We start from the raw sequence: 13582 nt of genomic DNA, 5'->3' as shown, positions 1-13582 counted from the left end.
TTGGTAACAAGTTAACCTGATGGCTAATTGTTCACGTCAAGCAGGTAACAAACCCGAGTTGACGTGGGTATTATTCTTGAAAATACCGTCACCTATGGTAAACCATCTTTTAGGATCACGATTGGGTGGGAAAATCCGTTGCGTTGTTCTCGCCTTACGAAACCACCCCCGGAACCGACTCGAAGAGTGTGCCGCTCCGGCGACGAGCCAGTGGCTGCCTCCCATCTTTCGATAGTGCGAGAATCAGGAGAATTGCCATCGTCCGATCCACACGAACGTGAATTCCACCGCTACCATCGTTACGGTCCGTCAGGCCATCAACGACGTCCCGATTGAACCTGAGGCTCACCAGCACGTAGCCTATATTGAGCCAATCCACCGGCGGCAAGGCATCGTCGCGATCCGAGGTAGATTGCCACCGTCGCTCACAACGCAAACTCGCTGCTCCCTTCGGGCCAAACATAGTCTGCTAAGCGACATGGCACGTGTAGGTCAGCACCATCGCTCCCTTATCCTACTTTGGGTAGAATTCAACGCAAACGATAGAACGTTCTGCATGGTGTTGTTTGGTTTCGAATTCTTTCAGGGTTTCTTTTAGATTGAAGAAGCTGAGTGTTCCAGAGTATCAAGCCTAACACTCGCCTTTATGCAAGAGTCTCTGTTCGGAGACGGATCGTGCATCTGCAACATTCCTTTTTGAAAGTGGTGTTTAAGTAGTTGACGTTGAGAAACCAAACTGCCCCTTTCAAATGTTGGAGAACGCTTTTCTCGATTTCCGCCCGGAAGAAAATCCCCGAAGGCTTGGCCAATCACCTATCGATTAAAATCCCTCAACCTTTTAGACATTGGAATAAATTCCACAGTTTTAAGCGTTGATCTAAAAAAAAATAAAAATATTAATGTTGAAGGAAATTAAAATTATCGTAGAACAGCCGCAAACCATAGGAAAATAATAAATAAACAGTCAGGATGATAACCTTGACAACAGTAGAGAATTAGAACAATTCAAATTTTTGTTGAAGCGTTGCTTTATTTTACTGGGTACCGAAATATTAGTACATGGAACCATAAAATAAGTACTAATTTGCTCTGACCACAACATCTTGATTATTATATCTATGATGATACTTTTATGCCCAGGGAAGTCGAGACAATTTTCAAATCGAAAATTGCCTAGACCGGCACCGGAAATCGAACCCAGCCACCCTCAGCATGGTCTTACTAAGGTGGTCGGTATTGGTCATTTTTGACAAATACCGGTATTCGGTATTTGGTTGAGTCAATACCGGTAATACCGGTAAAATACCGGTTTCTGTGAAAATTTCAGGTATTAAATGAAAAACTTTTTATTTGGACTTTTGGATGAAAAATAATATTTGTTGAAAAACTTCGAATGTTAAAATACTGAGGGACTCGTCTCCCAATCCGCTTTGGATTTTGTTGGCAATGTGGGCTTCGTGGCCGTGTGAATAGCGACGTTAATCGCCTTGACGCATGTGCTATGAAGAGTGGGTTCGGTTCCCGCCCGGTATAGAGAAAACTTTTCGAGATCGAAAAATTCTCCACTGGTCTACTGGGTGTTATGTGTCCTGTCCGTTGTCTCATGCTAGGTGTTAAGTGTTCAGTCTGTACGACCACTGGTCGAAGACGGTGTCCCTGTCTTTAATTGTTGCCAACTACTGAGAATCCCTTTTTTGATTCAACCGAAGTTGGACGAATGGTTCGAAAGCCGTCAAAAATCAGTGTGAAGTACTTTCTCTTAATCCTTTCAGAGGCATTTTCTTCATACCGATCTTCAGGAATGGTCATTGTCTCAGTTTCAACGATCGCATCAGGAATTATCAGACGCTTCAATATATTGTTCGCTTTCTTCATCAAAGTAGCTTTAAATGTCTTGAAGAAAAACGTTTCTGATCAATTGCTTTACAGCAGAATTATTCAAAAAAGCAAAAAGATCGTGCAGAACTCACGGCAGAGTAGTTCCACAGCAGTTTGAACAGGTTCGAGGGCTTAAATTACTTCCCCAACCGCCAAAAAAATATCACCGAAGTTTATTTCGGGTTAAAGCCCGCTTTGGGGTCAGCCACTTCAAATTCTTTTCCGAATTCAGAACGGACATATTTTTGCAGCAAATCGTGTTTTACGATTCATTTATTGCGAGAAAATTCTTGACGATGTCAACAATGTTCATTGAAGAAAAAAGTCATTGGCAGTTTGATAGATGGCTAAGAGAATGAAGCAACATGTATGATTAATGTCGATGATGATCGATTTTTGCTGTAGGTGAATTTTGTCGATGATGCTTACTTAGGAAAGGCTCATCCATGCGCACATTCAATTGTTGTATTTTTTGCACGACGAGTCTTTACTGCTTGTTTTCTAATATCTCTCCCATCTATTCTGGATTTCCTATTTATATGGGAAAGATATGCGATTATATGCAGTTAGCTGATATATGTAGGTGGAAACTATTCGAAATTTTTGATTCTGACAACAAAATTTGAAATACCGAAAATACCGGTATTTTCCGTTTCTAAAACCGGTATTTTCGGTATCCAAAATTGGCCGGTAATACCGGTATTATCGGTTTCGGTACTACCGGTTAGACCACCCTAGGTCTTACTTTGTAGCCGCGCATCTTACCGCATGGCGAAGGAGGGCCGCTTCCAATGATAAAGCATAGAATTAATTCATTTCACTTCACTATCACACATGGCCATTAAAATCAATGCGTTGAATGGTTGAAACATGAAATAATTGCAAAAAACAATAACTAACAATAACAAAAAAACCATTGCAAAAAACAATAACAAATTAAGTTTGTTTTAAAATCACGTTCAACTAGTGCATTGATAATTTTCTCTTTAGTTTTGAATTCCAGCTACAAAACTATTGATATGAACAACAAAAATCTTGAAAAAATAATGGATGACTTTGTTTGATTTTTATCACGGGTGGGGTAGATGCAAATTTTTCGACACTGAATGAATTTTTAAATTTTTTTCAAACTCAAATAATTTCTATGAACAAAAAATATAAATTAAAACTCATTCGAAGGCTTTTGGTTATTAGAGTAATACTAAATCGAGAGCCGAAAGTGCACAGCGACTCGAAGTATTTGGCAATCCATGTTTGATAAAGAATTCGTGAAACAAATGGTAATTCTGGAGCTTGATACAGGAGGGGGCAGTACCAGGCGGGTTTTATGGGCGAACGCTCCACCACGGACCAGGTGTTCGACATTCGCCAAGTTCTGCAGAAATGCCGTGAACATCATCTCTCATCATCATCATTCTCGATACAATCGGCAACGACCTAGGCGACGAATACAGGATCACGATTGGAAGCTTGGAACATGGAACTGCAAGTCGCTAGGCTTCGCAGGTTTCGACAGGATATTCTACGATGAATTACATCCCCGCAACTTCGATGTTGTAGCGCTGCAGGAAATCTGCTGGACAGGACAGAAAGTGTGGAAAAGCGGGCATCGAGCGGCTACCTTCTACCAAAGCTGTGGCACCACCAACGAGCTGGGAACCGGCTTCATAGTGCTGGGAAAGATGCGCCAACGCGTGATTGGGTGGCAGCCAATCAACGCTAGGATGTGCAAGCTGAGGATAAAAGGCCGTTTCTTTAACTATAGCATCATCAACGTGCATTGCCCACACGAAGGGAGATCCGACGACGAGAAAGAAGCGTTCTATGCGCAGCTGGAGCAGACATACGATGGATGCCCACTGCGGGACGTCAAAATCTTCATCGGTGACATGAACGCTCAGGTAGGAAGAGAGGAAATGTATAGACCGGTCATCGGACCGAATAGTCTGCATACCGTATCGAATGACAACGGCCAACGATGCATAAACTTTGCAGCGTCCCGCGGAATGGTAGTCCGAAGCACTTTCTTCCCCCGCAAGAATATCCACAAGACCACATGGAAATCACCTAATCAAGTAACGGAAAACCAAATCGACCACGTTCTAATCGACGGTAAATTCTTCTCCGACATCACGAACGTCCGCACTTACCGCAGTGCGAATATTGAATCCGACCACTACCTCGTTGCAGTATGTCTGCGCTCAAAACTCTCGACGGTGATCAACACGCGTCGTAGTCGTCCGCCGCGGCTATACATTGGGTGGCTACAAGACGGTAGACAAGACCAAGACAAGACAAGACTACAAGACCAAGACTACGCGCACTGTAGAGCCTAGCGATACACTGAGCGAATTGTTAAAGATCCACTTCCCTGAGTCGAGCATCGGCGACCAAGGCACTGGAATTGCTGTCTCAGATCCACAAGAGATCCAATCATGGGTTTCTGGATCTAAAAAAGACGCAATAAAGGTTGCAAAGGAAGCTTTCACTCGGGCCAGGGTTGAGAGGGCTGTGAGATCTTTCGAGCCATTTAAGTCTCCTGGCATGGATGGAATATTCCCAGCGTTGATCTCAAAAGAGGAGAAAACACTGGTTCCACCCTTGGTTGAGATTTTTAAGGCGAGTCTGATTTTGGGGCACATACCTAACGATTGGCGTCAAATCCGGGCTGTCTTCATTCCGAAGGCAGGCAAGAGAGATAAAACCAACCCCAAAGCATTCAGGCCGATAAGTTTATCCTCTGTAATGCTCAAAATTATGGAAAGGTACTATGCGAGTACATAAATCACAAATTTATGAAAGCAATGCCTTTGTCAAAAAACCAATTCGATTATCAAAGTGGAAAATCTACGATCTCGGCACTACATACGGTAGTTCAAAAAATCGAAAAAACACTTAATGCAAAAGAAATTGCTCTTGTAGCATTTCTTGATATTGAGGGCGCATTCGATAACGCTTCTTATTCGTCTATACACGTAAAAAAATTTAATGTTGTTTATTATTAATATTTCTAATACTTTTTTGCCGAAGCAGGCGCTTAATGACATGTATAAGAAAAAACTTATACATCGCATTAGTCACATACATTCGGAAACTTATACTTTTCATTAACTTATGAATGTTATTAGCTTTTTGATATGGGATCATTCATTAGGTGGCATAATGAAGAGTATAAGTATTTTCGAATGGTTTTTTGCCATAACATATAAGGTTATTTTTTTAACGTGTAGGGTCGCAATGTTGAGGAGAAAATTCGACCCATGCATTGTTACCTGGGTACATGCTATGCTAGCTAATCGGAAAATCTCCTCTGAGCTTAGCGGTTCATACATCACTGTTAAAGCAACAAGGGGGTGTCCGCAAGGCGGAGTGCTTTCTCCTTTGTTGTGGTCACTGGTGGTGGATGAGCTTCTAGACAGCTTAGAGAGAAGAGGCTTCGAAGTGGTTGGATATGCTGATGACGTTGTCATTATTGTGCGAGGCAAATTCGAAAGTGTTATCGTGGAAAGAATGCAATCTGCCCTAAATCACACTTTTCCTGGTGTCAAAAGGATCAACTAGGCATAAATCCTACAAAACTTCCATTATCCCTTTCACCAAACGGAGAAAGGTACAACTGAAACTTTTTTTGAATCAAACACAATTAGTTTATTCAAGTGAAGTAAAATATCTAGGTGTCATACTCGACGCAAAGCTTAATTGGAACTCTCATCTCCAATCAGTTGTGCAGAAAGGTCTCAATACACTTTGGGTTTGTTCAAAAACCCTTGGTAAAAGATGGGGCCTAAATCCAAGTATGATCATGTGGATATATAAAACCATTGTCCGTCCCAGGACAACTTACGCTTCCCTTGTCTGGTGGCCTAAAACTAATGAGGCTGCTGCAAGGGCTAAGCTCAACAAAATCCAACGCACCGCTTGCATAGCCATCACTGGTGCAGTTCGTAGTACACCCACATTGGCCCTAGACGCAATGCTTCACCTGCCCCGGTTAGATCAATTCATAAAGCTGGAAGCGGAAAAAGTGCTCTAAGCTTAAAGAGAACAAAAACACCGCTGTCGGGAGACCTTACGGGTCACCTCAGCATATTAAATGAATTTGCCATAAATCCCGCAATAGGAATTTGTAGTGACTGGATGGAAACGGTAGTCAATTATGACTTACCTTACGATGTGTTCATTCCTTCCCGCCAGGAGTGGGAAGGAGGTGGACCCAGCGTTCCAACAGGCTCTATAAATTTCTTCACAGATGGCTCGAAAATGAATAATCTGACAGGATCCGGAATGTATGGCCCTACAACAAAACAAATTTCTGTCCACTTAGGACAGTGGCCCACAGTATTTCAGGCGGAAATATATGCAATATTAGAATGCGTGTTATTATGCCTGAGGAGAAAGTATAGATTTGCAAAAATATGTATTTTCTCTGACAGCCAAGCGGCACTTAAGGTCTGAGGGAAGCTCTCTCGCGGTAGAGCGCTATTTTCGTACTAAAATGTCTATAACTCGGAATTGGGATCGAATTTCGCTTATCCCAACTGACAATCTCTTTGAAATTTATCTAGGAATGTTCCTACAAAATTTCATGGACCTACTATTTCCCAAATTTGAATTAAGCTCTAAATACTGAACTATTGTAGAACTGAAATTTTCGCTTCTCAGTACCTCTCTCCGATAGTTTGAAGCACAAAGGAACCGAATTTCGCAAAACCCAACTGACAAAAGTTTTGAATTTTTCCAACGATCATTTTGATGTAATAAAAAGTATATGTCACCGCAATAAATTTTGCAGGAAGCTCTTTTTACTTCAACCAAGTTTTTTAAATTCCATACAAAAGTTACCATTTCGGGAGAGCAGTCAACAACATATTTTCTTGTGGCGCACGGCAGGAAAGGAGCGATGAGAGCGGTAGAAAGTCCGTCAACTTTGTATCTAGCGTGACACAAGAAAAAAGCGTATTCCTATTTGTGAACACGAGGATACCAAATGTTATATATTATATATTGTAATCAAATAGGGGAACGGTTAGGCACTTCATCCCATAGCTCTTATTTCCATCCCATCAAAAACAAAGCAATGAAAAGGAATTTGGTTTGTTTCTTATTTATGTGATTTTTTCCAACAGTGAGCACGCGTGTTAGCAAAAAGAAGCGACGAGATTGGTGCTTTATTTCTTTGTTTTGCGATGAGATGAATATATGTTCAGTGAGATGAAAAACGGAACAGTTCCCCTATATGAATAAGATCAGATAAACAGTTGAAAATAAATAAGACAAATAAAACAAATAAGCACATAAAACAAATAAGACAAATAAAGCAAATAAGACAAATAGGACAAATTCCTACGGACGTCCCTCCAGGTATTCCTACAGAAGTTCCTGCAGAAGTTCCTCCAGAAGTTCCTCCGGGAATTCCTCCGGAAGTTCCTCCGTGAATTCCTCCTGAAGTTTTTTTTCAGAAATTCCTCCGGAAGTTCCTCCAGGAAGTCCTCCGGAAGTTCCTCCAGGAATTCCTCCGGAAGTTCCTCCAGGAATCCCTTCGGAAGTTCCTCCAGGAATTCCTCCGGAAGTTCCTCCAGGAATTCCTACGGAAGTTCCTCCAGGAATTCCTCCGGAAGTTCCTCCAGGAATTCCTCCAGAAGTTCCCCCTAGGAGTTCCTCCGGAAGTTCCCCCTAGGAATTCCTCCGGAAGTTCCTCCAGGAATTCCTCCGGAAGTTCCTCCTGGAATTCCTCCGGAAGTTCCTCCTGGAATTCCTCCGGAAGTTCCTCCTGGAATTCCTTTGAAAGTTCCCCCTGGAATTCCTTTGGAAGTTCCTCCTGGAATTCCTTTGGAAATTCCTCCAGGAATTCTTTCGGAAGTTCCTCCAGGAATTCCTTCGGAAGTTCCTCCAGGAATTCCTTCGGAAGTTCCTCCAGGAATTCCTTCGGAAGTTCCTCCAGGAATTCCTTCGGAAGTTCCTCCAGGAATTCCTTCGGAAGTTCCTCCAGGAATTCCTTCGGAAGTTCCTCCAGGAATTCCTTCGGAAGTTCCTCCAGGAATTCCTTCGGAAGTTCCTCCAGGAATTCCTTCGGAAGTTCCTCCAGGAATTCCTTCGGAAGTTCCTCCAGGAATTCCTTCGGAAATTCCTCCAGGAATTCCTTCGGAAGTTCCTCCAGGAATTCTTTCGGAAGTTCCTCCAGGAATTCCTTCGGAAGTTCCTCCGGGAATTCCTTCGGAAGTTCCTCCAGGAATTCCTTCGGAAGTTCCTCCAGGAATTCCTTCGGAAGTTCCTCCGGGAATTCCTTCGGAAGTTCCTCCGGGAATTCCTTCGGAAGTTCCTCCAGGAATTCCTTCGGAAGTTCCTCCAGGAATTCCTTCGGAAGTTCCTCCAGGAATTCCTTCGGAAGTTCCTCCAGGAATTCCTTCGGAAGTTCCTCCAGGAATTCCTTCGGAAGTTCCTCCAGGAATTCTTTCGGAAGTTCCTCCAGGAATTCCTTCGGAAGTTCCTCCAGGAATTTCTTCGGAAGTTCCTCCAAAAAATCCTTCGGAAGTTTCTCCAGGAATTCCTTCGGAAGTTCCTCCTTCGGAAGTTCCTCCAAGAATTCCTTCGGAAGTTCCTCCAAGAATTCCTTCGGAAGTTCCTCTAGGAATTCTTTCGGAAGTTCCTCCAGGAATTCCTTCGGAAGTTCATCCAGGAAGTTCCTCCAGGAATCCGGAAGTTCCTCCAGGAATCCGGAAGTTCCTCCAGGAAATCCTCCGGAAGTTCCTCCAACAATTCCTCCGGAAGTTCCTCCAGCAATTCCTCCGGAAGTTCTTCCAGGAATCCCTCCGGAAGTTCCTCCAGGAATTCCTCCGGAAGTTCCTCCAGGAATTCCTCCGGAAGTTCCTCCAGGAATTCCTCCGGAAGTTCCTCCAGTAATTCCTCCGGAAATTCTTCCAGCAGTTCGTCAGGAAGTTCCTCCAGGAATCCCTTCGGAAGTTTCTCCAGGAATCCCTCCGGAAGTTCCTCCAGGAATTCCTCCGGAAGTTCCTCCAGGAATTCCTTCGGAAGTTCCTCCAGGAATTCCTCCGGAAGTTCCCCCGGGAAGTTCCCCCGGGAATTCCTCCGGAAGTTCCCCTGGGAATTCCTCCGGAAGTTCCCCTGGGAATTCCTCCGGAAGTTCCCCTGGGAATTCCTCCGAAAGTTCCCCCACATTGCTGAACGCCGCCTACAAGGTACTCCCCCAAAATTTATGCCGCCGACTAGCACCAATTGCAAGAGAGTTCGCGGGGCAGTACCAGGTGGGATTTATGGGTGAACGCTCTACCACAGACCAGGTGTTCGCCATACGTCAGGTATTGCAGAAATGCCGCGAATACAACGTGCCCACACATCATCTATTTATCGACTTCAAAGTCACATATGATACAATCGATCGGGACCAGCTATGGCAGCTAATGCACGAAAACGGATTTCCGGATAAACTGATACGGTTGATCAAGGCGACGATGGATCGGGTGATGTGCGTAGTTCGAGTTTCAGGGGCATTCTCGAGTCACTTCGAAACGCGTAGAGGGTTACGGCAAGGTGATGGTCTTTCGTGTCTGCTATTCAACATCGCTTTGGAGGGAGTAATACGAAGGGCAGGGATTGACACGAGTGGTACGATTTTTACGAAGCCCGTTCAGTTATTTTGTTTCGCCGGCGACATTGATATCATGGCACGTAACTTTGAGAGGATGGAGGAAGCCTACATCAGACTGAAAAGCGAAGCTAAACGGATTGGACTAGTCATCAACACGTCGAAGACGAAGTACATGATAGGAAGAGGCTCAAGAGAGGTCAATGTAAGCCACCCACCACGAGTTTCTATCGGTGGTGACGAAATCGATGTGGTTGAAGAATTCGTGTACTTGGGCTCACTGGTGACCGCCGATAACGATACCAGCAGAGAAATTCGGAGGCGCATAGTGGCTGGAAATCGTACGTTCTTTGGACTCCGCAAGACGCTCCGATCGAATAGAGTTCGCCGCCGTACCAAACTGACTATCTACAAAACGCTTATAAGACCGGTAGTTCGCTATGGACACGAGACCTGGACGATGCTCGTGGAGGACCAACGCGCACTGGGAGTTTTTGAAAGGAAAGTGTTGCGTACCATCTATCGTGTGGTGCAGATGGCGGACGGTACGTGGAGGAGGCGAATGAACCACGAGTTGCATCAGCTGTTGGGAGAACCATCCATCGTTCACACCGCAAAAATCGGAAGACTGCGGTGGGCCGGGCACGTAGCCAGAATGTCGGACAGTAATCCGGTGAAAATGGTTCTCGACAACGATCCGACAGGAACAAGAAGGCGAGGTGCACAGCGGGCAAGGTGGATCGATCAGGTGGATGACGATTTGCGGACCCTCCGCAGACTGCGTGGTTGGCGAAGTGCAGCCTTGGACCGAGCTGAATGGAGAAGACTTTTATGTGCAGCACAGGCCACTCCGGCCTTAGTCTGATAATAAATAAAGGTTGGTGTTTTAACTAAATGCAAGAAAGTCACCACCAACGCTAGGTGGATTAATCTACAAGCAAGCAAATTTGTTCTATTGAAGCATTTGCTCGGTTTATGGTAAGAGAAGATATGATCCCTTCTTTCAGAGGGTGGCAGAAGGTCCAGCAGACAGCAAAAGACGATATGGTTCATTCTTTCAATTCAAGCATTTGTTCGGTTAGATGCAAGGGAAGATGAGATTCCTTCATTCTTTGGATGCATTCGCCCGGCAAAAGGTAAAAGACGACATAGCTTCCTTATTCAATTCAACCGTTTGCTCGGTTTTGCAAAGGAATATAGGATCCATTATTTAAGAGGGTGCATTTGCCCGGTAGAAAGCAAAAGGGGATAGCATTCCTTCTTTCAATTCAAGCATTTGCTCGGTTCAATGCAAGGGGAGATATGATCCCTTCTTTGAAAGGATGTATTTGCTAGATTTAAGGCAAGCTAACATTTTATTTAGGGCAAGCTGAAATATTAAATAATATAAATTAGAATCCGTTCCCCAATAAAAGGAAGAAATGGGCAAGTTCTCGGGAAGGCCGTACATGAAAAACAAAATAATCCACCAATGTTAAATTTATTTAATGCTGATCTATCTTGCTGGTAGATGCGTCAACATTTGAACTGTTCCTGTTTTGACATGAAGCTTCTTTATTCTTAATTTGTCACGCCGTACGATCTCGCTCCCAATTATCATGTATTGCCAATAAGAAAGAAACAACGTAACTGAATGGCTCAACAAATCTCAACCCAGCTCAAATGACAAATATGCCAAATGACCTTATGCCAAACGACCATTATGCCAAACGGCCATTATGCCAAACGACTTTATGCCAAAGGGCATTATGCCAAACAACTTTATGCCAAACGGGATACAATCAGGACAATGTTAACCATCCACCACGAGTTTGTATCGGTGGTAACGAAATCGAGGTGGTTGAAGAATTCGTGTGTCCTCGGATAACGATAGTAGACCGGTAGTTCTCTATGGACACGAGTCCTGGACGATGCTCGTAGAGGATCAACACGCACACGAGTTTTCTAAAGGAAATTACCGTTCACCATCTAGTGTGGGGTGCAGAAGACGGACGACACATGGAGAAGGCGAATGAACCATGAGTTGCATGCAGTACTGGAATTTCTCATTTTCAATAAGAGATGTCACGCGATATTTACATATCTGCCCCTTTCAAAATCTATTGAAACGCGAAAGATGAATGGCATGCTACAAAAATCTCACAAAATATTTGTTCCGTGACAGGTCATGAAAGTGTGCAATATCTGCTTTATTTTTGTGTTTATTTTCACTTTCAACTCGGTGAATTAAAGAAGTATGATTAATTTATCGACTAGTCACTATTTTTCGCATGTATCTATTAAAATAACTTAGAAATTTAAATTTTAAAATAAAGCACAACATCCTTTCATGACTGCCTTTCGTGCGAAATTGATCAAAGTACCCACGATTCTTTCATTTGGCCGCCTGAAATAGAAAAAGGCGCTTTGCTCTCTGTCCTTTGACGATCACGACCTTTTCCAGTACTGGTTGCATGAGCTGCTGGGAGAACCATCCATCGTTCACATCGCCACGTAGCCAGAATATCGGACAGTAATCCGGTGTAAATGGTTCTCGTCAACGGTTCGACGGGCACAAGAAGGCGAGGTGGATCGATCAGGTATAAGATGACTTACGGACCCTCCGTAGACTGCGTGGTTGGCGACGTGTAGCAAGGGACTGAGCCGAATGAGGAAGACATATGGCCTGTACTGCACAGGCCACTTCGGCCTTAGTCTGAATAATAAATATAAAATGGAGTAAACTGAGTCATACCTCCAGTCTCAGTATCGTGCGGTGACTAAAAATAGGCCATATTCTGGTTTTTCGTGCCGCATTGTCTAGAAAACCAGCTCCATTCGATTTTCAGGAAATTTTTACTTGAGAAAATGTAATGTTTGTAAAATTTGTCCCACTCCGAGCTGCGAGACTGAATTCTTGCGCGTTTCGGATCCTTTTTCACACTTTTTGCGATTGGGAACTTCAATCCCAATTTCAACAAAAATTTTTTTTTTAGAAAAACGTGTTCGTGGAACAATGAAATTAATTTAGAAAATGTGTAATGAAAAAGTTCGACAGTCCAATGACTCAATAGATCATCTTGTCTCTTGCCGTTCATATGACAAGTCTTGTTGGATGAACGTATAAATCGTGATGAAAAAACAATCTCTATGCAACAGGTTGCACAAAATACTTTTTGCCACGTTGTCCTTGGCATGTTCTCCGGAAACGCCTCTGTGTAATATGCGGAACGAATTTTTGGAATCTATAATGCGGTACTACCTTTATTGGAGGGTGGAAATTTTCTTTTCCTCGATTGAATATTCAATTGAGTCACTTTCCTTCAAGCGCGTCTTACAGACTTTCTTTTCTTGATATTAGTTCCATTCTTCCTGCTTGCTACTGGCAACAGATTGCACTGTAAATATCAATTCTCTCTTTTATGAAAATGGTATATTACTCACTTTTTGATCAACATGGTTTCTTCGTCATCATCGTCAGATGACTCAGTAAAGTAGTTCATATTGTTGCCGTGATTCTTCATGTTAGTGTCCAGTTTTATCTGAGTTCTTCTACTCTATGATTAGTTAAACTAACTGCACAAATTTATGGGCTTCAAATTGCCCGCACTCTGCAGAATCTCAACCAATATCTCCGAAATCAATCGTAACTATCTTCTTGAATCATTTCCATCTACGTAAAAAATGTGATATCTTTTCTTCTGTTACCGGTTTAATTCCGACCGAACAAAAACTACAAATATTTTTATTTCTAATAGAAAACCTATGTTCCCCTTGATGTTCGAATAGAGATCGGAACAAATAACGCGCGCACACACCGCGAAGGCACGACACAAACAGCTGGAATTGAATTCAATTAGATTGTCAAGTGTGGTACTCGATGTCGACCTGTTTGAGTAAACTACCTGCATTACATCCATCGAGCAATCATTCAGTGCTTTGACAAAAGCATAGGTACACAACCGACGGAACGGCTGCGGAAGATCTCTCTTGAAGCTCAATGGAATCGAAGAACGAAAGTGTGGTAAGACAAGACATCCATTATCAAACGGCTGTGCGAATGGTGTGCTGCCCCGCGAGAAAGAGCGCTCCAACTGGCAACTACTTCACCGTCTTATCAGT

The 13582-nt window shown here is 43.3% G+C and overlaps 1 protein-coding gene across 1 annotated transcript in view; it reads right to left on the bottom strand.

Moving 5' to 3' along the window:
* The window catches only part of LOC134227659 (chitin synthase chs-2-like), an 85361-nt gene extending 72041 nt beyond the window's left edge, over window positions 1-13320 (bottom strand). The window contains exon 1 of the mRNA XM_062709311.1: window positions 12905-13320. Within this exon, the coding sequence (XP_062565295.1) occupies window positions 12905-12984 (80 nt within the window). The 5' untranslated portion in view covers window positions 12985-13320. The remainder of the gene's footprint in view (window positions 1-12904) is intronic.
* Window positions 13321-13582: the final 262 nt, after the last annotated feature.

Source organism: Armigeres subalbatus, chromosome 3, assembly GCF_024139115.2.
Source record: "Armigeres subalbatus isolate Guangzhou_Male chromosome 3, GZ_Asu_2, whole genome shotgun sequence".
Taxonomy (NCBI): domain Eukaryota; kingdom Metazoa; phylum Arthropoda; class Insecta; order Diptera; family Culicidae; genus Armigeres; species Armigeres subalbatus.
This window is presented reverse-complemented; position numbering and strand designations above follow the sequence as displayed.